The sequence below is a fragment of the Triplophysa rosa genome, linkage group LG2, assembly GCF_024868665.1.
Source record: "Triplophysa rosa linkage group LG2, Trosa_1v2, whole genome shotgun sequence".
NCBI lineage: Eukaryota > Metazoa > Chordata > Actinopteri > Cypriniformes > Nemacheilidae > Triplophysa > Triplophysa rosa.
The window spans coordinates 17,111,681-17,133,869 of NC_079891.1; the positions used below are offsets into that span (position 1 = coordinate 17,111,681).

At 38.8% G+C, this 22,189-nt stretch overlaps 1 protein-coding gene across 1 annotated transcript in view; it reads right to left on the reverse strand.

The window, feature by feature from the left end:
* Positions 1-1,139: 1,139 nt before the first annotated feature.
* The window catches only part of golph3a (golgi phosphoprotein 3a), a 28,341-nt gene continuing 7,291 nt past the window's right edge, over positions 1,140-22,189 (reverse strand). Inside the window, exons 2-4 of the mRNA XM_057358306.1 lie at positions 16,818-16,949; positions 6,327-6,441; positions 1,140-3,385 (exon numbers count right to left, since the gene is read on the reverse strand). Coding sequence (XP_057214289.1) covers positions 2,961-3,385; positions 6,327-6,441; positions 16,818-16,949 — 672 coding nt within the window. The 3' untranslated portion in view covers positions 1,140-2,960. The remainder of the gene's footprint in view (positions 3,386-6,326; positions 6,442-16,817; positions 16,950-22,189) is intronic.

A 22,189-nucleotide genomic window follows, 5' to 3' on the forward strand; every position in this document is an offset into this window, starting at 1 on the left:
TTCCAGGAGATGTCACCTGGATTCTAGCAAACTCAACTCCACACATGCTTCCTTTTCTAGTCACTTCACCAAAGAAACCACTGAAGTGCAGATAAGATTTATTACTTATTTCACGGAATCTCCGACTTTTGTCAGTGTTGCAACTGACCTCTTAATCGCGACAACCGCACTTCATGTCCTGTTGCTTAGTTTGGTAACAGTCTATAAATAGCAATGTCTGGGTTGTCTACATTTGTAATTTCTTTGCAGTTTACTTCACTGTGTTCCAACGAAAGTTTAAAACAGGCCTTTTCATTCCACATTTTTAGTTATCATCTCCATTAAGCTTTTAGAACATTGACATTTGATGCTTGATCTATGTGTACAAAGATGACCAATGAACGTTCAGTTTTGAAAGTCTGTGTAAATCACATCATACCATTTTCATGATTTAATGTAAAAAAAACTAATTATAATCTCTGTAAATAGGGAGGAGTGTATTTTGTTTTACAGAAAATTAGGTTTATTCACTGAATAAGTCTATTTATTCACACCCCATTCATCACGCATGTAATCCTCAACATTGCCCCGACCGAATTTGCACTTCAAATACTTTTTTTTTTCAAATAATTTTACATAACTCCGAGTCACATCTAACAATGCCAGAACAACATTTTTCAACCATACGAAAGAAAGATGTTACGCTCACATTCGATCCTTTGGCTGAGCATTTTTCAGTGTTGGGAGCTGTGCTCAGCTGAAATTTTAACGCTGTGATGTTATTGTGTATAGGCTCTAGGCAGACGTGATTCAATCTTGCACAACAGCTGGCTGGATGGGCAGATGCCTGCAGACACCAGACAGCACATCAGGCCAGGCATAAGAATAGATTAGAGACTACACTAGCCTATATAGTGTTTGTAAACGAGCATCAGCTGCTACGGGAGAAGGTACAAATGAAAGACTGGTTTAAGCAATAAAAGTACCAAAAGTTTGTAAATACCAGAACCTTGATGGACTTGAAATTACATAAAACTGTAGCATAAAAAACAACTTTTTGATCCTATAGGGGTTTCAGTGTGAATTATGCAAAAACCCATATCGACAAAATGAATCTCATGCATTATTGATCAAATAAATAACAGATGATCTGAGGGACTTTCAAGACCATAGTTTATTTCATGGTAGTAAGAAAGTATATACATTGGGGTCCCTTTATAGTGATTTCTAAAGCTACACATTTGATTTGAATTTTCTTTTATTTCATTTCTGACACCTGAAACATTGATTTCCCAAGCCATTGTTACATACAATAAACGACTGAAGCAAGCATTTACCATCATTAAACAAAGAGCAAAACATAAGCATGTCTACTTAAATTATTGCTATAAAAATGAATAAAAAACAAACATACATTGGAATATGATAATGAACAGAAGATTTCATAGTGTAAAACTGAAATTAAGACATGCTTTACATGCCAGGCAAAATGATGACACAAGAGTTTGCTCATGTGGTAAGAAGTACAAGAAACTCCACACATATTAAACTTGAAGTAACAGCAAGTCCATCCTGCATATCTAATGCCAAATAAGCTACCTTTCTGTTTCTAATAATAATAAAATGCTATCAAAAATATACTGAGCCAAGAAAATGATGGAATTTGCTGTTACATATAAAAATCACATTTATAAAGGCTATGATCTTTCAGTCCAAGGTTTGTTGAGAGTTGGGAGAACATATATAATGTCATTATATCTTTAAACATTAAAAATTTCATCGATGAAAATAAAATCATCAATAAAAATGACAACGTCTGCCATACAGATTTTCAAAAAGCAAAAATCAAATATATGTGGATTTATTTCATATCTGTCATTTTGTACAAAGGGTATGGAGACAATGCTTTCTGTATCGAGCCTCATTGACATCCACATAACGAAGAGCTGCAGTACATATTGCACCTTGAGAGCAACCCATTCTGTACCCAATCTCAGGCACATTAAAGTACATTAAGTTAAATCTCTTAATAACACAAGAAAAAGTTATAGTTTTAGAACTCATGAGAATAAATGAGTGATGTCTGAGAGGTAGAGAGAGAAAGTTTTTAGGGCAGAAAGACAGAATCCGTACGTGCTGTTATCTATATGATTTTGAAGAAATGGAATTCAGGTCGGCAAAAGCTCTTCGTTTGAATACCTTTCTAACCTTCAAACATAAACGACCTAATCCCCTTGCTTGTAAACAGTCAAGTCCCATCCCATCCAGGTTTCCCAATAGTCTACAGTTTCTTCTCTGCGTTTGGATCTCAATGCGGTTTGAACTCGCTCTAGGCTGCTTTCTTTGTTTTAGTTGTGTCACTTGCCACCTATATGTACTGCACATTTTATCATCAGAATAGGATCTAGACCTTTTTGGTTTCTTTTCAAGCTGCATTATCAATACGACAAGACAAACGATTGAATTAAAATATTTGATACACTGAGTGTACTTTATTTTTTAGTAAATCTGGTAAGTTGTACCATATGCAGGTACTGCTTTAATGGAAGTGGACACAGCTTTGTCACATATTACAATGAAGTCCAATTAACTATACATGAAACTGAAGACTAAACAGAAATTAGTGCAAAATAAATCTGATTGTAAAATCCGTTAGGTACCCAACCCGATGTCAAGGCAAGAAAATAGCAAAAACATTTTGCCCAGTGATGCATCAGTTTCACCTTTCAACAGTCTATGGTGAGTTTGTACCTGATTGCATTCAACTGAACAAACAATGAAAAGAACCTGTGTGTTTTCAAAAAAAGAGAGAGAAACTCAACGATAAATCTTGCAGAAAGAAGAGAACATGAGATACAGTATCTACAAGAAAAGGAATGTCCAGTTTGACACACTAGGGTTCTCACCATTTCTCCAACCTGCTTTCACCAGTCCAATCGTTCATATATTCACGCTACACGTTTACCAGAACTGAACCGGCTTTATTTGGTAAAGGCAGCCACCACAGCCCACAGCAGCTCGTTGGTGTTGGTCTTCAAGCTTTCACCCTCAGGTTCAAGGTCCAGCAGCTGTCGTACTCTCTTCATGGCCAGATCGTACTGGTCGTCCAGTAGCGGTGCGAACGCGTTCTCTAGCACGTCAGAGGAATGGGCGAGGAAAATAAGGGCCAGAACGCGCTTGTCCATTCGGTGAGGGTCGTTCACCCACTTGTCCAACACAGCCTCTTGCACCTTCTTAATAAGGCGCTGTTTAATATTATTGTTGGTAAGTGGGTGTGTGGTCATGTCAAAGAGAAGAAAGTTCTGTTTCTCGGTGGTGAGGACACCCTTCTCCACGAGGTTCTTGGCCAGGCGCTCTCGGACATTACGCAGCTGATAATGAAGCTTTAGTGGGTTCCATGTCTCCCCTGCAAACAAAAAAAGACTGCTTTATATCTGCTTATAATCATAATTATTTTTTGACAAGGGTAGAAATTAAACTGTTGTACCGTGACGTGTAACCCCTGAGTAAGCCTTAGTCTGATCAGTTTCTTTTTAAATGTTTCCTCTCCATCCATTCTTAAGCTATTATATAATCTCTTTTGACAACAAGCTATTGCTAAAACATAAAATACTAAGAAAGATACAACAAAATAATAACAACTGACTGAAAAATGAGCACAGCAGCTGTAAAAATGTCGGGTGTAAGAGGTACAGCTCCCATAAGGCCTGTATATTTGTGGAACTTGACTCTCAAGAGCAGTTTAAGATATAAAAAATAAGGACTTCTCCTGCTTGCACAATGTCTTGACGATATTTACATGAGGCATTTCTTAAACCTTTACATCTATGAAATTACAAGCATCAAAGTTTAATTTCAACCATTAATTTCACCATGATTTCAATCTTCGATATACAGGTGCTGGTCATATAATTAGAATATCATCAAAAAGTTGATTTATTTCACTAATTCCATTCAAAAAGTGAAACTTGTATATTATATTCATTCATTACACACAGACTGATATATTTCAAATGTTTATTTCTTTTAATTGGATGATTATAACTGACAACTAATGAAAATCCCAAATTCAGTATCTCAGAAAATTAGAATATTACTTAAGACCAATACAAAGAAAGGATTTTTAGAAATCTTGGCCAACTGAAAAGTATGAAGATGAAAAGTATGAGCATGTACAGCACTCAATACTTAGTTGGGGCTCCTTTTGCCTGAATTACTGCAGCAATGCGGCGTGGCATGGAGTCGATCAGTCTGTGGCACTGCTCAGGTGTTATGAGAGCCCAGGTTGCTCTGATAGTGGCCTTCAGCTCTTCTGCATTGTTGGGTCTGGCATATCGCATCTTCCTCTTCACAATACCCCATACATTTTCTATGGGGTTAAGGTCAGGCGAGTTTGCTGGACAATTAAGAACAGGGATACCGTGGTCCTTAAACCAGGTACTGGTAGCTTTGGCACTGTGTGCAGGTGCCAAGTCCTGTTGGAAAATGAAATCTGCATCTCCATAAAGTTGGTCAGCAGCAGGAAGCATGACGTGCTCTAAAACTTCCTGGTCTGCGGCTGCGTTGACCTTGGACCTCAGAAAACACAGTGGACCAACACCAGCAGATGACATGGCACCCCAAACCATCACTGACTGTGGAAACTTTACACTGGACCTCAAGCAACGTGGATTCTGTGCCTCTCCTCTCTTCCTCCAGACTCTGGGACCCTGATTTCCAAAGGAAATGCAAAATTTACTTTCATCAGAGAACATAACTTTGGACCACTCAGCAGCAGTCCAGTCCTTTTTGTCTTTAGCCCAGGCGAGACGCTTCTGATGCTTCCTGCTGCTGACCAACTTTATGGAGATGCAGATTTCATTTTCCAACAGGACTTGGCACCTGCACACAGTGCCAAAGCTACCAGTACCTGGTTTAAGGACCATGGTATCCCTGTTCTTAATTGTCCAGCAAACTCGCCTGACCTTAACCCCATAGAAAATCTATGGGGTATTGTGAAGAGGAAGATGCGATATGCCAGACCCAACAATGCAGAAGAGCTGAAGGCCACTATCAGAGCAACCTGGGCTCTCATAACACCTGAGCAGTGCCACAGACTGATCCACTCCATGCCACGCCGCATTGCTGCAGTAATTCAGGCAAAAGGAGCCCCAACTAAGTATTGAGTGCCGTACATGCTCATACTTTTCATGTTCATACTTTTCAGTTGGCCAAGATTTCTAAAAATCCTTTCTTTGTATTGGTCTTAAGTAATATTCTAATTTTCTGAGATACTGAATTTGGGATTTTCATTAGTTGTCAGTTATAATCATCAAATTAAAAGAAATAAACATTTGAAATATATCAGTCTGTGTGTAATGAATGAATATAATATACAAGTTTCACTTTTTGAATGGAATTAGTGAAATAAATCAACTTTTTGATGATATTCTAATTACATGACCAGCACCTGTATATGGCGAGAGTAGAATTCATCCAGTTAAGAGTTGTTCTCCCACTGAAATAGTTTTAGAGACATTATTTTAAGGCTGAAAAACTACAAAGTGTTGCTTTAATGGTTAGATACTGTAGGTGTTATGAGTTATCTTATGTCAAAACAGACTATGAACATTACCAAAGTAAACAAATGATCTCTACATGACTTCTTCTTCTGAAATCTATGCTTCAATTTTTTTGATAAATTGTACTAATTACATTTTAATAGTTTTAATGGGTTTTCAGCAGATTAAAGCATTTTATCCATTAATATCATTGTCAATATCAATATCAAAATTTTCATGCTGAAACCATGTTGTAGTCTCTAGTCTACTGGCATTTCCCACAGAGTTTGATCCTCAAGACAGTGTTCAAATAGAGGAGAAGCACAGACATCTCAGGATGAAAGCAGGCTGTGGCAGAGCATTTGCTAGTCATAAACCTGCAGTAATTCAAGGCTCTGATCTAATTCTGAGCAGATTTTTATACTCTTTCTCCATGAGAATGACAGCTCCTACTCTTAGACTCTTTGATCTCACCCTCTGACCCTTTAGTTTTCCATTACGAGTTCATCTTTCAACTGAGCTCATAGCTGCAATATGTACCAGAAATCAGGTCTGGATCCATCTTAAGATTCTTTATTTTTCCCATGTGCACGAGAATATTTGGCAACTAATGTTGAGTGCATTAAATGCTCATTTTAATCTAATCTAAGAATCATTACGCTTAAAGTGTTTATAATACGTCAATATTTTAGGCAAAAATGAAAATTAGACAGAGAATAAAGTAGTGAGTTTGTTCTAAAGACAGAGTAGTATTAAGGTATTCAGACTACAAGATTGAGGAACTGAAATGATTTGTGCAGAACTCACCACTGAGTAACTCAACCCAGCTCTGCACAGTCTCAGGCGGCTGAGTGTCTTTTATGTGTTTCAGAGCCTCATCTAACAGCACATCCCCAGTTGGAGCGTCTGATTTGCATATAACCTGGCAAAAGGATGGGGAAGAAATGTCACTCAATCTAATAAACATTACAAAACCTACTGCACAAAAGCAGCAGATACTCATATATACTCAGATAGCTCATAAAAGCCCAGTTAACATCAAAGTCCAGTTTAAAAAAGTTTAATAAAACGTTCTCACTTACAACAGCCAATAAGAACCACAAAAAGGCCTCTTGACACAAATCTATAATCAAAGGGCACCCTCTAGTGGCAGAAACTGTCCTGCACATGTTAAAGTGTACCAACAACAGAGTGCAAAATTTGGCAAGTACATTAAAAATACCGAAAGTAGATGACAATTTTTATTTTCAGGTGAGCCTTCCATTAGGAAATGTATCAAAAAAGGCTTGCAAAAAAGACTTCACAAACAATTAATCACACATACATTTATGACATTGAAACTAGGGCTGTGTATTGGCAAGTGCCTCCCGATATGATACATATCACGATAGATGGGTCACGATACAATATATTTTTAAGTATTTCGATACGACACACATTTGCGATATATTGCAATACTTTAAATAGAAAATGTAAAAAGTAGAGCTAGAAATACAACATGCTGTGCACCACCGGGGGTTTTCTGTGAGGATAAGTGTAAAAACATCCCTTACCTCAGCAGAGTGACCATGATGTGTGATGCATGGACATTTAGATCAGAGGTTTGGGTTCTCAAACTGTGGATTGCGCCCCTCAAGTGGGCAGCACAGGGGAATAAGGTGGCTCACGCAAGTCACTTGGCTGTTGTGGTGCATTACAGTTAAAACACTGAACATGAGCAGTATAAAACCCCTGGTTCATCCGTGCTGTAAATGTGCTGGTGTCACATCCGTGAAAGCACAATAAATGTCATTGTTACTTTTCTTAATAAACTTTTTGTCTAATGCACTGCAGTAGCCAAGTGACTTGTGTCATGACTTGTGAAGACTACAAACAGCATTATTTGATATAACTCATTACTCCATGACTTATTTTGAAAACCAAAGCACACCTACACATCAGCTCTGAGAGCTTGTAGCGTTCTTATATTTTTCGCCATGCTCGCTTCCTTACTTTTGGCCGTATGTACAGTGGCTTGCAAAAGTATTCATCCCCCTTCATTTTATTCACATTTTGTTATGCTGCTGCCTTATCTTAAACTACTTTAAATGATTTTTTTTTTACATTAATCTACACTCCATGCACAATAATGCCAAAACAAAAAACTGATTTTTGACAGCTTTGCAAATTTATTAAAAATAAAAAACATTTTATTCATTTTATAAGTATTCATACCCTTTTCTGGGACACTTGAAATTTAGCTCAGAAGCATTAGTTTTGCTTGTATATATATATATATATATATACAAGCAAATATACCTCTCTATAAAGGGTGCAACAGCTGAAAATGCAAATCAAAGTAAAAACCAAGACATGAGGTCAAAAGAACTGCCAGTAGAGCTTTGAGACAGGATTGTATTAAGACACAGATCTGGGGAAGACTTCTGAAAAAAATCTGCTGTATTGAAGGTTCACAGAAGCATGTAGCCTCCATTTATCCTCAGTGAAAGAGGTTTAGAACCACCAGATCTCTTACTTGAGCTGACCTCCTGTCCAAACTGAGCCATCGATGAGGAAGGGTCTAAGTTAGAGCGGTGACCAAGAAGCTGATGATAACTCTGGATGAGCTCCATGATCATATATGGAGATGGGAGAAACTTACAGAAGGACAAACATCACTGCAACACTCCACCAATCTGGGCTTTATGGCCAGACTCAAACCTTTGCTCAGTGAAGACACATGGAAACTTGAAATATGCAAAAACGTACTTCAACGAATCTTTCAAACTGTCAGAAACAAGATTCTCTGGCCTGATGAATCTCAGTTTCATGCATCATGTACAGGTGTTGAGCAGTGCCTGGTTTTCTCCAGACAATACCATCTCAACAGTGTGTTGGAAACAGCATCATGATGTGGGGTGTTTTTCAGCTACAGGGACTGGGGAATTTGTCAGAAGAAAAGCTCAAAGGCACAAAATACGGAGATAATGATCATGAAAACCTAGCCCAGGACATTCAGAACCTCGGACAGGGCAGAAGGTTCATTCTCCAACATGACAATGATCTTAAGCACACAGCTAAAACAATGCAAGAGTGGCTTATGGACAACTCTGTCTATGTCCTTGAGTGGCCCAGCTAGTGCTTGGGCTTGAACCCAACTGAACATTCTCTGTAGAAACCTGAAAATGTTTGTCTACTGATGATCTCAATCCAACCTGACAGAGTTTGGGAGGATCTGAGGAGAAGAATGACAGAAAATTGCCAAATGCAGATGTGTAAAGCTTTTCACATCATACCCAAAAAGATTTGAGTCTGTAAAGGCGCTTTAACCATTTTCTAAGTTAAGGGTGTGAATACTTATGCAATGTACTTATTTTTGTTTTTTATTTTTAATAAATTTGCAAAGCTGTCAAAAATCAGTTTTTTTGTTTTGTCATTATTGTGCATGGAGTGTAGATTAATGTAAAAATAATCATTTAAAGTAGTTTAAGATAACGCAGCACCATAACAAAATGTGAATAAAATGAAGGGGGATGAATACTTTTGCAAGCCACTGTATATGACATGATTTAAAAAAAAAATATCGATAGTAGAGGCATCACTATCGATACACTATCGAAAAAAAAAACATTACGATAGTTACATGTTTTCGATATTTTTGCACAGCCCTAATTGAAACAGTATCTCATTATTTACTCGTTGTGGTTTGCTTTTTGTGCAAGGAATTAGGGCTGGGCGATATTGACCAACATTCATATCTCTGTATGTTTTTGATGAAAGGCGATATCCGATATGTATATCGATATTTTCTACAAAGTGGAATAAATGTTTACTAGCAAGTCAAAGCCTCATGTGAGATGTCACAATCACCTTGATTAAAATGGCTTGTGAAAAGAAATTCAATGACAGGGTTTTTTTCCCTATTTGAAAACATACAGCTGCACACCACTTGTTTAAAACACGTAAATTGTAAACAAAAATTATAATAACTTTTTTTTCGTAAGGCACGCTGCGGGTAAAAGAAGCTTCCAACGTAGTCTCGCGTAGCCAGACCTTTTCACCGCTTTCTTTGGCTCGTCCAAGAGGCCACATGAGTGACAGTAAAGCAGCCAATCACGTTTTCGTTTTGTGCCGTTTCGTTTTGCGCGCACGCACGCACGCACACTTTATCTTTATTTTTTATTTACCATGCTGTTAATATCAACTTATTTGATAGAAAATGAACAATGACACAATAAGTTTCTGTAAGTGCTGAATTTGTTTGTGTGATCACTATAGAAGATTGTGACAGAACCAAATCATCTCTGCTGCATAGCTGCATTTCTCCAGTTGCTAAATATGTTAATGTAGTGATTTCTAATATTTTTGGCGCTATGACATTTCTGCGCTGTCTTGGAGATGTTAGCGTGTCTCTAATAGGATCGGTCACAAACATGAACCCTGCACGATCTAATGTGTTGTGTCTTATTAACTCACTGTCATTCAATTCAATGTCATTTTATTTTATAGCGCTTTTACAATTTGCATTGCATCAAAGCAGCTATACAAGAAAACCAAAACCAAGATAATCAAAAGTTGAACACACAGACACATGCACAAAATACACTAAAAATAAAAAATCTGATCAACCTTGAAAGTAATATGGAAATGGTCATGCATTGCAACACATTTCTTCTCACTTTCCGTGTTTCGTCCATTTTCTCTGCTGTCTCTAAAGTCTCTTAAAAGTCCTCCTCGCTACTCCTAAAATTTTTGACCTTAAGAGCTCTTCTAAGGGTTAAGACGCTTTATGAATTCATTTTTTCTTTACTAGGATATTTTCTATAATTTTAAAGGGAAACGCCCACATTTCTACGAATTTTCTTAGAATTTTGTCACTAGGAGCAATTCTTTGCGCAAAGATTTTTCATGAATACGGGCCCAGATCATCTTCTGCTGTGTGGACTGGCACTGCGGCTTCCTCCTTGTCATAAGCAAACTTGTAGAGCGGGCGTGCGGGGTCCGTCTGGTTCGCGCGCAGAGCGAGAGTGCTCTGCTCACTCTGCGCATGGGCACGGGCGCATGTCAGACACCACAGAGCCGCTTCAAGTTGAACACACCCCATATCGATATTAACGATATGGTCTAATCCCGCATCGCATTGAAAAAATATATCGATATATCTTAAAAATCGATATATCGTCCAGCCCTACAAGGAATACATCTATTTCTTAAAGGAATAGTTCGCCCCAGAATTAGAATTCATCATTTACTCATCCTCACGTCATTCCAAACCTGTATGACTTACTTTCTGCTGCTGAACCCAAAACAGAATATTTTGAAGAACGTTTGTCAACCAAACAACACTGAAGCCCTATTGACTTTCATTGTGTGTTCATTGGTGTTCAACAAAAGAGTCAAACATTTTTTTTGAACAACACGAGGGTGAATAAATGACAAAATTTTCATTTTTAAGTGAACTACCCTTTTAAGATATGCATTATATGTTAGAATTTTGTCTTTATATCGGTTGTACCAGTGACACCGGGTTTGGGGGGGTTTGCTGTGGGGTGGTCGAAGATGCACCCCTGCGCATGATGCATTTTATTTTCAGTTTTAAAATAGCGGCAATTCGGGAATGGCATTTGCTTGAATTAATGGTGGGTTCAATATCTTTCTTAATAAAACACACAAAACTATAAAAAAGTACAATGACATTTGCTTATATTAAACACAGACCTTACAAAACGAATAATCACAGCACACATCAAGCAAAAAATAAATAAGAAATGAAAATAAAAAAACATTTATGTTAGATGGACAGGTGGACAAGTGATGTAATCGGTATGGACACCGTGTATCACCGGTGACACAGACTATCGCAACAAGCCTATTCCAAACCTGTATACATTTTTTTGTTTTGCTAAACACAAACAGGGGTGCAAACTCGTCAGGGGTGAAAAAGGTGACAAACTAAACCCCGCCCCGAGCCCCGCTAGTTAAATGCCAACGTAGGTAAAGGCAAGTTAATTCACATAGCACATTTCACACGCAAAGGCAAGTCAAACTAGTTTATAGGGAGAAAATGTAACATGCTGCAAAAAATGCTTTTCTTACATTTTGGTCTTATTTCCAGTCCAAATATTTAAAGAGCAGGTTTCATGAATCTCATAAAATTACCGGCATTTCAGTGTGTAACGTAGCTTTCCTTCAATTTTGACGATCTGCAAAGTAGTTATTCCAAAAAGTCCATGATAAATTAAGATATTGGCTTCCAAAGTAAGGAGTCGACTCCGAACCGCCCAAACAAATCGTTAGGCTTTCGAATCTTTTGAGTGTAACATCGATACGTCACAGTGTAACGCATCAGCACAATCCCCGCCTTCCCGCGAAACAGGAACACTCTGACCTGCCCACTAGCACTTCAGGTAGTGTTGCGTATACAACATGTCGAGGGGACGCTGTGTTTTGTGCTGTGAACGCAAATGTACTTTGTTTTTGCTGCCAAAGGATGACGATGTGAAGGATCAGTGGTTACATTTTTTTCCCACGATACCACTGCAGTACAATTCCAACCTTGTGTAATGTGCTCGTCATTTTACCGACGACTGCTTCTCAAATTTTGGCGAGTTCAACGCGGGATTTGCCAGCCGCTAGACCCTTAAAGATAAGTCAATACCAACTTTATTTGGACTAACAAGCGTCTCAGAACCACAAGCTGTAAGTATGATAAATACGTTATGTGTACATGTTAAATTGAGTGCTTACAATATACGTTAAAGTAATTGTGCTAATCCATGTTGTATATTTAGTACAGCTGTAGGTTTCCAGGTAAACAACGTATAAGTTAACAGTGTTACAGTTTTAATAATCCAACTCTTACCTAATAATGTGGCAGTTATTGTAGACTATTGTCGTTCTACATGCCGTAGTATTGTACAAACTGTATCCCTTTATCATTTAGTCACGGTAGCACTTTGCTAACGCGTCTCACATTATGGTTTTGTCAAGTGTGCAAAGTTTAGCTGTGGTCACGATCCCCTTCAAACAAAACGGTTTGCTTGTCATTATTTTAAAAACGGACTGCAGCACTATATCATTTTATTATGTAAAGGTGTGTGCATTATCTTTGGAAGCTCTCGCTAACTTGCTCAGTTACTCCTCTCTGTATAATCAAAGTAATGATCAACTTTTGGATAGAGCCGTTGTTGCTCTCCCACAGCTATGACGAAAAAAGATCAACAGAAAACAATAGTCTGAATGGTTTATGAAGATAGATGGTGTACATGCGATATGGTAATACTGATGCCATTTTTACACACAGCGTCTTTGTTTACAAAAACCTTCCTGAGATAAGAACTGTGGTAATGGGCGTTTCGTTTCTGACACGCAGTGTATGAAGAAAGTCCAATCACAACTGATTGGGCCAGTTGGCCAATCGGAGCACACTGGACTCACGGTAGGGAGGAGCTTAGAGAAGCAGAACATTTGAACAGCTTCGGAGGAATTGTTTAGGGATCTTTGAGAAATGGATAGATACTAAATGCTTATTTTAAGAAAATAGCACCGTTTTTTTACCTTTGATGCATTTGAACATGTTGTTGGGGACTCTAATACAACATTAGGACACTTACAAAAACCTTGAAACCTGCTTTTTAATAATTCTTAAATCAAATCTTTTTTTTTTTCAGAAAAAAATACACCAAACATCAAAATCTTGTTTAAGATTATTTTGCTTACCCCATTGGCAGATTATTTTGCTTGTTTTAAGGTAAAACTCACTTAATTGTGATTTTTTTTCCTGAAAACAAGACAATAATTTTTACTTGGCTAGAAAATGCTTCTTGATTTAAGAATCTTCAGATATTTGGACTAGAAAACAAGACAAAAACTCTAAGTAGGAAAGCATTTTTTTTGCAGTGCACCATTCAAGGATAAACACCTTTATATGATTAAAAAACGTTTGAGCGACAACTACGGTCTAAAATCAACAAGGATTGTTGTTAAGATGTTACATGAACTTAGTCAGGGCAAATAAACCACTGTAAATCTTCATTTCAGCACTCAAATTTTTGAAGCGGCTGACGGGCTAAACGTGAGGTGTTTCTCTGTCATGAAACAAGCTGTTACAGGCTGACACTTGAGCTGAGTGATACTAATATTACTGTACATTACATGCTTTACTTGTATGTCAAACAGTTCTCAAATCGACTTCATGTCAGAGTAATAGCTTACTGATATGTGAGACAAATGTTAAGGTCGAGACTGAGAAGCATTTTTGCAAAGGGTAACGTTAGCGAACTACTGTAGCGATAACGTAACTTACAATCTTCATAGCTATCACAAAAGCAGCCTCGTGCCAAAAAAATAAAAAAAATAAAAAATACACCCAGCCTCACGCGGTAATCACCATTTAAAATGGAACACCATAATTTACAGCAGATACAAATGCATTCCGTCCAGCTCTCCAGCGAACTTAATTTAGCTGGCTACAAACAGGCTAATCTAACCAACATTTACAAGTTGCTTACCGTTAGCTTGTTCCTTCATGTTTTACGCAGTGTTGCCAACTCTTTTCAATGGAAAGTAGCTAAAGCCTACCCGAAAATTCGCTAAATTTCGCCAGATGACATCACGCGCTAGTTTGCATATCAGTGACGTCATCACGTAGTATCTGACAAGCTAAGCGCTTCAGGTCTGCTTCATATCTCTACTCTCTGAGCGGTTGTATACAGTATTGTATTAAAACAATACACCCAAATGCACAATAAATAGGCTCTTAATGACTTATTTTTCTGTTTCTGTTGGCAGACATCAAAAAACTATGTAATAGTGAGTGAACTCAACCACTTAAAACTAGCAGTCACTTTCGTTGAACAGCTAAAGTCCGTTTGTGTTCATGTGTCCATACAGTCATCGCGTTTTAAATCATAAATGCTCAAACAAGGTCAATTAGTGATTAGAAACCCTGTTTGTACATGCCTCTCTCATTCACGCGTCAGTGCGGTCTGAACTGAATGTGCTGCTTCTCCCTGCCGCTCACTGAACAGAGGCGGTGCTGCGCTGGGAAGGCAAAAACTCGCTCTCGCGGCGCAATAGACGTGAAGCAGAATGTTTCGCTAAGTCGCCAAGGCTCATTCACAAAGTAGCTAGATTTGTCGCTAGTCGCTTTTTGAAAAATAAGTCGCTAAAGGGGTCTGAGAAAAGTCACTAAATCTAGTGACAAAGTCGCCAAATTGGCAACACTGGTTTTACTTGCCTTTGGAAATATGGACAGTTGCCTGCAGCGTCTGAAAGTGAGGCTTCAGGAGTGAGACTGGTTGGATGATGAGGGAAAGAACATTAAGGTGAGCCAATCAGAGGCAGAGTAGGGCGGGTCCATCACTTTGCCAACAGGGGAAAAAAACGCTGCAGGTGACATGAGACAGATGACTCGCAGATACGACGACGAAGACCCCCCCCACGATTTTTTTACAGATCTACACGATTCACGTGAATGACCTATTTCAAGGTGAAAACGGCGAATTTCGCCGAAAGGTGACAAGTTTGCACCCCTGACAAAGGAAGATATTTGGAAGAATGTCAGTAACCAAACAGATCTCATCCCCATTGACTACCATAGTATTTATTTTCCCTATTATGGCAGTCAATCAGTTTGGTTACTGACACGCTTGCAAATATCTTTCGCTGTGTTCATCAGAACAAAGAAATGAATAAAGATTTGGAACTCGAGGGTGGGTAAATGATGACAGAATTTTCATTTTTAGGTGAACTGTCCCTTTAAGACTGACATCTTCAGCTCACCTTGTTTTTACATCCTGAGCTTACAGTGAAAAATGTGGTAATGAATTTTCTCTTACACACTCCATATTTAAAGATGGGGTAACATGCTATTTCATGCATTCGGACTTCTATACAATGGTAAATGTGCTGGCTTCTCATGCTTAACATGGTCAACTTGTTCAAAAACAAGTTGGACGTATGACGTAGTATTTCTGAGCTCGATACACTCCCCCAGCTCTCCAACTTGTTTCGAAAAGTTTTTTACAAGTCTGGACCCCTGTTTTGTAACAAGGATCCTATTCCTTTTATTGGCCATTCTCCCAAAAAAGCACGCTCACACGTCATCCACCGAGCGAAAGACCACGCCCACGCTCTAGCGTGTGAGAAATGTTCGCATGCACTCTCTTCCGATGAGCTCCATGTGTGTGCGAGCCCTCGGCCTCTCATCCAAGCGTGTAGTTTGCTCCGTGTAGTTTATTTAACTGTCACTTGCATTTAAAATCAACGAAGCGTTCATAATACAGCAACACATTGTCGAGAAAGTGCAAACAGCATATAGCCGCTCTTTAATGTAGATGTACTGTATTGTGATTTTGTCCGATGATGTTGCGTTTATAAATCAGGATTTAGCAGCAGTTAAGTGACTGCTGGTGGCATTCAGTTGTAAAATACAGTATAATGTGACAGATCAGAGAGTAGAAGATAAACAGATATCAAGTGCTAACACCAACACGACGTGATGACGTCACAAATATGCCAATTAGTTCTTGACGTCACCAGGGCCAAAAGTCTGTCAAAATCCTATGGGAAACACTGGAGCACTCCCATCAATGCCGCTTCACTCGGCTAATGAAAGTTTCAATGTGTTTGTTTGTTCACTGCATTTCGGTGATGAATGATATATAAACGGTGGATTTAACGCTGGATTTTGAGATCGTTTGAAACTGATAGATGGCGCGGTCCCAACGCTAAAAGATGCCGGACATGAACTGCACATGGTGAGTCAAACTAAGTCATATGTGTGTGTTTTGTTGGCAATCGGCGTGTACGTGCATAACGTAAACAACACAAAGGGATAATGTATTCTGTGCTCGTGCTGTAGTTCCTTCACCCCTGCCTGGCTTCAGCAGCTCGTCTTTTTCCGGAAATAATCGTACAGCTGTATCTCTCTTTTGTAAATTTGATCAAACTAAATGCTCTTCGAAGATACGACGTCTGCTATACTACTGTATAGGTACTCAAGATTAATATGAGATTTTCAGAAACTGCGTGTGTTACCCCATCTTTAATGACATAAAGATCCAAAGATGATATTCACAGTTTTGCAGAAATTGCTAATATCATCTTGATGTAGGGTCAAATACAAACGAAAAATCACCAATGCTAACCAAGCACGACCCAAACAAGTCACAACTAGAAAGAAGTTCACCAACAGCATTCAGAATTATAGGTTTTAGAAAATCAGTTTGACCCTGTCTGTAGTACAGTGTAAACACTACTGACAAATACAGAATATCATATTTTATTTTCAACACCAGAATGTTAAAAACATCTCACCTTCCTGGCCAGCAGGCTTTTTCTTCTCATACCACAGGCCTCCAGCTGTAACCTTCCACGTAGAGCCAGCTCAATGAGCATACAGCCCCGCAGGCCTGATGAAATGCAGTCATTCCAGAACGAGGTGTAGCCCTTGACATAAAAACAGAGCAAGTCAGTATTCCCTTTCCTTTATTAGATTTTTGCACACGTGTTGCTGGACAACTGCTGTGTGAATTTCTTTAAATTGCATTTCAGTAATTCGTCTGACTGTCATTCCAATTCCAGTTAGACATTTGTGAGGTCAATTCAGTACAAATTCAAGCTCATGCCTCAAATGAAAACCAGTTCAATAAAGAATTTTGCCCAACCCTGAGGGACAGTTATAGAGCTCATTTGCAGTGTCATGTTTAGCAGCAGTGGAAAGATCTCTCCATCAGTAACAAGGCGTGCTTTGTAAAGGTCCAGACTCCCGGCGCAGAGACCTCCATTGTGAAACAACTGGCCTCTTTTAATGTGCTGGCAACGCAGTAAACGCTCTGCACATGAAGATAAGCACATGCAAAAGCCTAAGAGCACTCGAAGCAAAACATTTCATTATCTGTGTTTATTTAATTATCTGTAGCAGCTTTGTCATGTGTTGTCAAAATGTGCTTTTTAATTGAATAAATAGACCCATAGGTTTGATGAAGAGATTGAAATTGTAAACTATCAAATACAGTCAACGATTTTGCCCAAAAGACAAACACACCAACATTTCCATCTTATAAAAATGTAACAATCACATAAACAATAGGCAAAAAGAAAGTGTACTGTGGGACTCTAATCCTTTCCGAAATGTAAAACATCAAAGCATCCTGTCATTTTGAGCCAAGTGCATTTTGAATAAACCTTTTTGCAAAGAGTAAACAACTTCTAATAACCTTTAATAATTTGCACATGCATAACCACTATTTTGTGAGGACCACCAAAAATGTTGGAATAAATAAACTGTTAACATTAGGGCATCTATGTACCTATAATCAATGGTCAGAGCTCACGCAATTGAAAGGAGGCCGGGAGATCTGCATATTCATGAATTGTGTTCATTGTTGCAACAGTTTAGAGAAGCCAATTTACATTCTGGCATGTCAAAAACATGACATCGTGTAACAGAAAAATCTTCTCCAGACTTTAAGCTGAAAGCATTAGGATTTGTTTTAGCTGGAATAGATAAAAAACTTGTCCAAGGTGTCCACACACTCATAAAGAGACACGTTTATTGTATGTGATTATATGATTGTTTCCTGGCTGACAGATCAGGTCACTGTAACCTTTTTCTTTTGGTCAAATAAAGAAAGTTCTCACAGATGGTGAGATGGATTATTTCCTACAAAAATGCCATTACCTTCTTATACAGGAGTATAACTTTCCAAAAAGTATGTGCATCCATCATTAAAGTAATTCAGATGACCCCAGAGGGTTAATAAATGTCTTGTGAAGCAAAACAATATGTTTGTGAGAGAACACGATGAATATTTTGACCGTGTTAACGAACGGATACATCAAGTATCCATGGCAACATACAGATCAGTGTGGTAAGATAACGTCGAATCTCAATGGTTCTAGCGTGTCACACGACTGGTTGTCATATGTGCGTTCTACAATATACACACAAAAAACAATAACATTCAGCATTATTGATGAAGATTACCAATTACAATGTATTTACTTCAATAAAACACATGTAAGTGGCCCCTAAACAGGTGGGGTCCCTAGGACAGCCTAAGACTGGAGCCGCCTGGTAGAAGCCCCTCCCATGATGCGAATTCGCGTCTGTTGTGAAGTGAATTTCACGCACGAATGAAGCGAGTAAACTCAAAATGTTCAAGCGTCCAACTACGCACGAATAGCGCGATTTATTCGCGAAAGTCATGTTTGGTGGGAACTAGTGTTGTCAAAAGTACCGGTACTTCCGGTCCAAGTCGGTACCTAAAAATAAAAAAGTTGTCGGTACCTCATTTTCATAAGACCCGGTACCACCGACGTACCGGGTCAACCGGGTACTGATGCTCTGTCTGACAGGTTGTCAGTCGGAAACTTTTCATAGACGCAACAAGACGTGATGAGCGGATAAGCGCGGCTCCGATCCACAAGAGATGCACACAGAAATACTTCAGATTAAAGTCATATCACGAAGAAAACGAACAGAGTTTTGTTGTGAAAGGAGGAAACATCTGGATTTAAGTTAACAAGTTCAAGCGGTAAGTTTCAAATTCTGTTCGCGTTTGCATTATGAATGTTGTATCATATGTTAAATTAAAGGTTACGTTAAAATAAACATCCCTGTTTTCGTGTTAATTTGTTAGCGCCAATGCTAATCCAGTCAAGTGTCCTTATTAACCATTTAATGCTTTTATAACTGTAATGGGGTAAAATAAATGGGAGGACAGGATGGGGTTTACAGTACCTATTTTATATAGGCCTATCTGCAATCTATGTGCTAGAAAACTATCATACTAACTGTATGACTAGCAATGTGTATGTCTTGGATAGATAACTCTATTAGGTTTAAAAAGCCACATTTAAACTAATGAAAAATATATCTGTTGCATTTATTATTTTAATATACAGTTACCTTAATGTAAGTAATCTTGTGTAAATGCAGTATAAAAACGGAGGTTTGTTTTAATATTGCATATGCATGTTTGTTCAGTCAGATGACTTACTGAAGTTTATTCTATTTGTCTTATACAGCAGCAGACTGAGGAGGATGTTCATCAGCATGAGAGACCCCAGTGAGCACACAACCGTTTCGGAAACAATTAACTTGTATACTTCATGTATACAAAATGGCATTGCTTTCTATACATTTATATTAATAATGAGCTTTATTAATAAAATTGTGTTTCAATTAGCATGTACTGGTGTTTTGCTTTGGTACCGAAATTGGTACCGAGAACCGTGGAATTTTACTGGTATTGGTACCGACTACTGAAATTTTGGTACCGTGACAACACTAGTGGGAACGCTCGATTACATTTTCTCTATTCCAATCACATATTGGTGGGCGGACCTAGTGCAAATTGTCTCTGCCTTTATTTATTTTTGAAACTGTTTCACTTTCACTCGACAGAAAACCCCCACTTCCCGCAGCACCCCCACTTCCCGCAGCTATGCTCTCATGCCATCCCAGATGTTCTTCAATTGAACACAAACAATTCTTCATTTTATCGTATATCAACATCATCATTAATGGTCTTAAGGCTGTTCCAAACTGGGACGATAATCGCGTGCGTTTTAGGGATGGGCATTTTTGATCATATTTCATTTCGAGTACTGGACAGGTTTGAAAAACGAGTACTCAATTAATTGGGGGCAGGGCATTAGAGGGGGCGGGGCGTGTCCCCCATACCATGGTAGAGGTCTGCAACCCGTCCCGAGCCCGACGGGGCCCAAAAAACTCACGGGCTTCGGGTCGGGTTAATGTTTAATGAATATAAAAAAATATATAGGCTATATACAAACAAGTTTGCGTGCCGTGGCGTGTGATTGCGTGTTTGCTGCATTGTGACCACAAAAAAACATGAGAAACACACTTTTCGCATAAACTGTTCTGCGCACGTGCTCCCGCTCTTGTCCTCGTTATCACAACACAGCAGGTGACGGTAAGATGAGTGCGATAAAGCAAAATATTAGCGATGGAAAATGTATTACAGTTCCAAATGATGCAGGGAAAGCTGCACTCTGGAAGAATTATGATCTTGTCATTACTGTCAAGACCGGCCCGTAGTGTCCTCAGCATCCCTGCAAGTAACGTTAGCAGCTGCAGCGAGAGGAACTTCAGTGCAGCTGGGCTAACTTTTAATCAGAGGAGGATGGCGCTTAAACCAACAGTTCCAGAGGGTTCAAAATGATTTTTGACTTTTACACCTGTTCACTCACAACAAAGTTTCGTTATTGGTAAGTCTGTGCTATTTCTTATTTTTTCTTGTGTGTTCACTGAGGGGGCCGCCATGCCTTAATGAATCTGTGTTTGCCTACATGTAGCTATTTGTTTAATTATCATCGCAAGCAATCATAAAATGCAGCACATTTCAACAAAGCTTGCTGTTAAACGCACTTCGGGTTCGGGCTTAAAATGTAACTGTAATGGTCGGGTTAAACAATCTCGGGTACGGGCCGGGTTCGGGATTTCGTTTAAAGCCCGTGCAGACCTCTATACCATGGTGACAATGAAAAGATTTTAATTACAATACTGATACAAAAATTTATGTTAATAAAACTATAAGATTGAGTAAATAATTAAATCGACACTGTTAGATTATTAAAAATTCACTATCAATGTTTTTGAAAATAAAGTAAACATTTAAAAGAAATATCAGCCCTGTCACATTTCTGTCTGTCAGTGTCTGACGGTAAAGTCTCTTATGCTCATGACATTTTGTGTCCAAATATACTGGTGTGGAGCAGGTTGAGCGTTTTTAATCCATTCTTATGAACGTCAGCGCATGTTCACATGGCGCTCGCGGAGAAGAGGAATGCTCGCTTTGCTCCGCGAGCTCAGCTTCCATGGGAATGGATTGAAAATGCTCGCCCTGCCCCGCGAGCGGCGCGAATACAACACTAACCCATTATAAACAGAAATTCTGTGCCCTCTGCAGGGCCGGATTATCCAATGGGCATTATGGGCACAGGCCCAGGGGCCCATACGCGCTTGGGGCCCAAACAAGGGGGAGAAAATTTCACATAACAATGTTTTCGCTACATTCATTCTGCCGTGTGCCTCTCTGGCCCACACACAGGCAAGTGCGCACACAAAACAGTGTTTCTAACGTACGCAAGTCTGTCTCTTGATTTGGTAACGTTTACGAGCCCTTTAGCAGCTTTTGTTCAGAAGCACAAAGCGACAAATCTAGCAACTTTCCGATAACCTTAGCTTTCATTCAGTGGAAAAATTTCGCCAGTTCTGTCCCGCAAGCGCAAGGTCTCTCTTTCCCCACGCAGGGATCGTCTTAGTGAGCAGCACATTCGACAGGTGACTCCTGAATGAAATGAGTAGAAAACAGCGTTTCCAACAACCTGTCACTGTTATCGTCTGTTTGAATATATAAACATGAACACATTTCGTCTGTAAATATGCACATGGTTACCTAGACAGAGACTGTGTGAAAGAATATAGCCAAAATCGCAGCTTTTTATGGTGATTTGTTAGAAGATGTTGCGTTAAAAGTCAGAACTGACAATAGAAACCGAAAATATGTAAATGAGAATGGCTTTATTGTTGTAAATATAATCTATAGGCTAAATTAGAATACCCTCACGGTTGTCTTTAAAATCTCAAAAGGTAAGAGTTTTTTACATGTATTTGGTGGTGTTTCTTCGCCAATAATGAATTTTATATTGATATAATG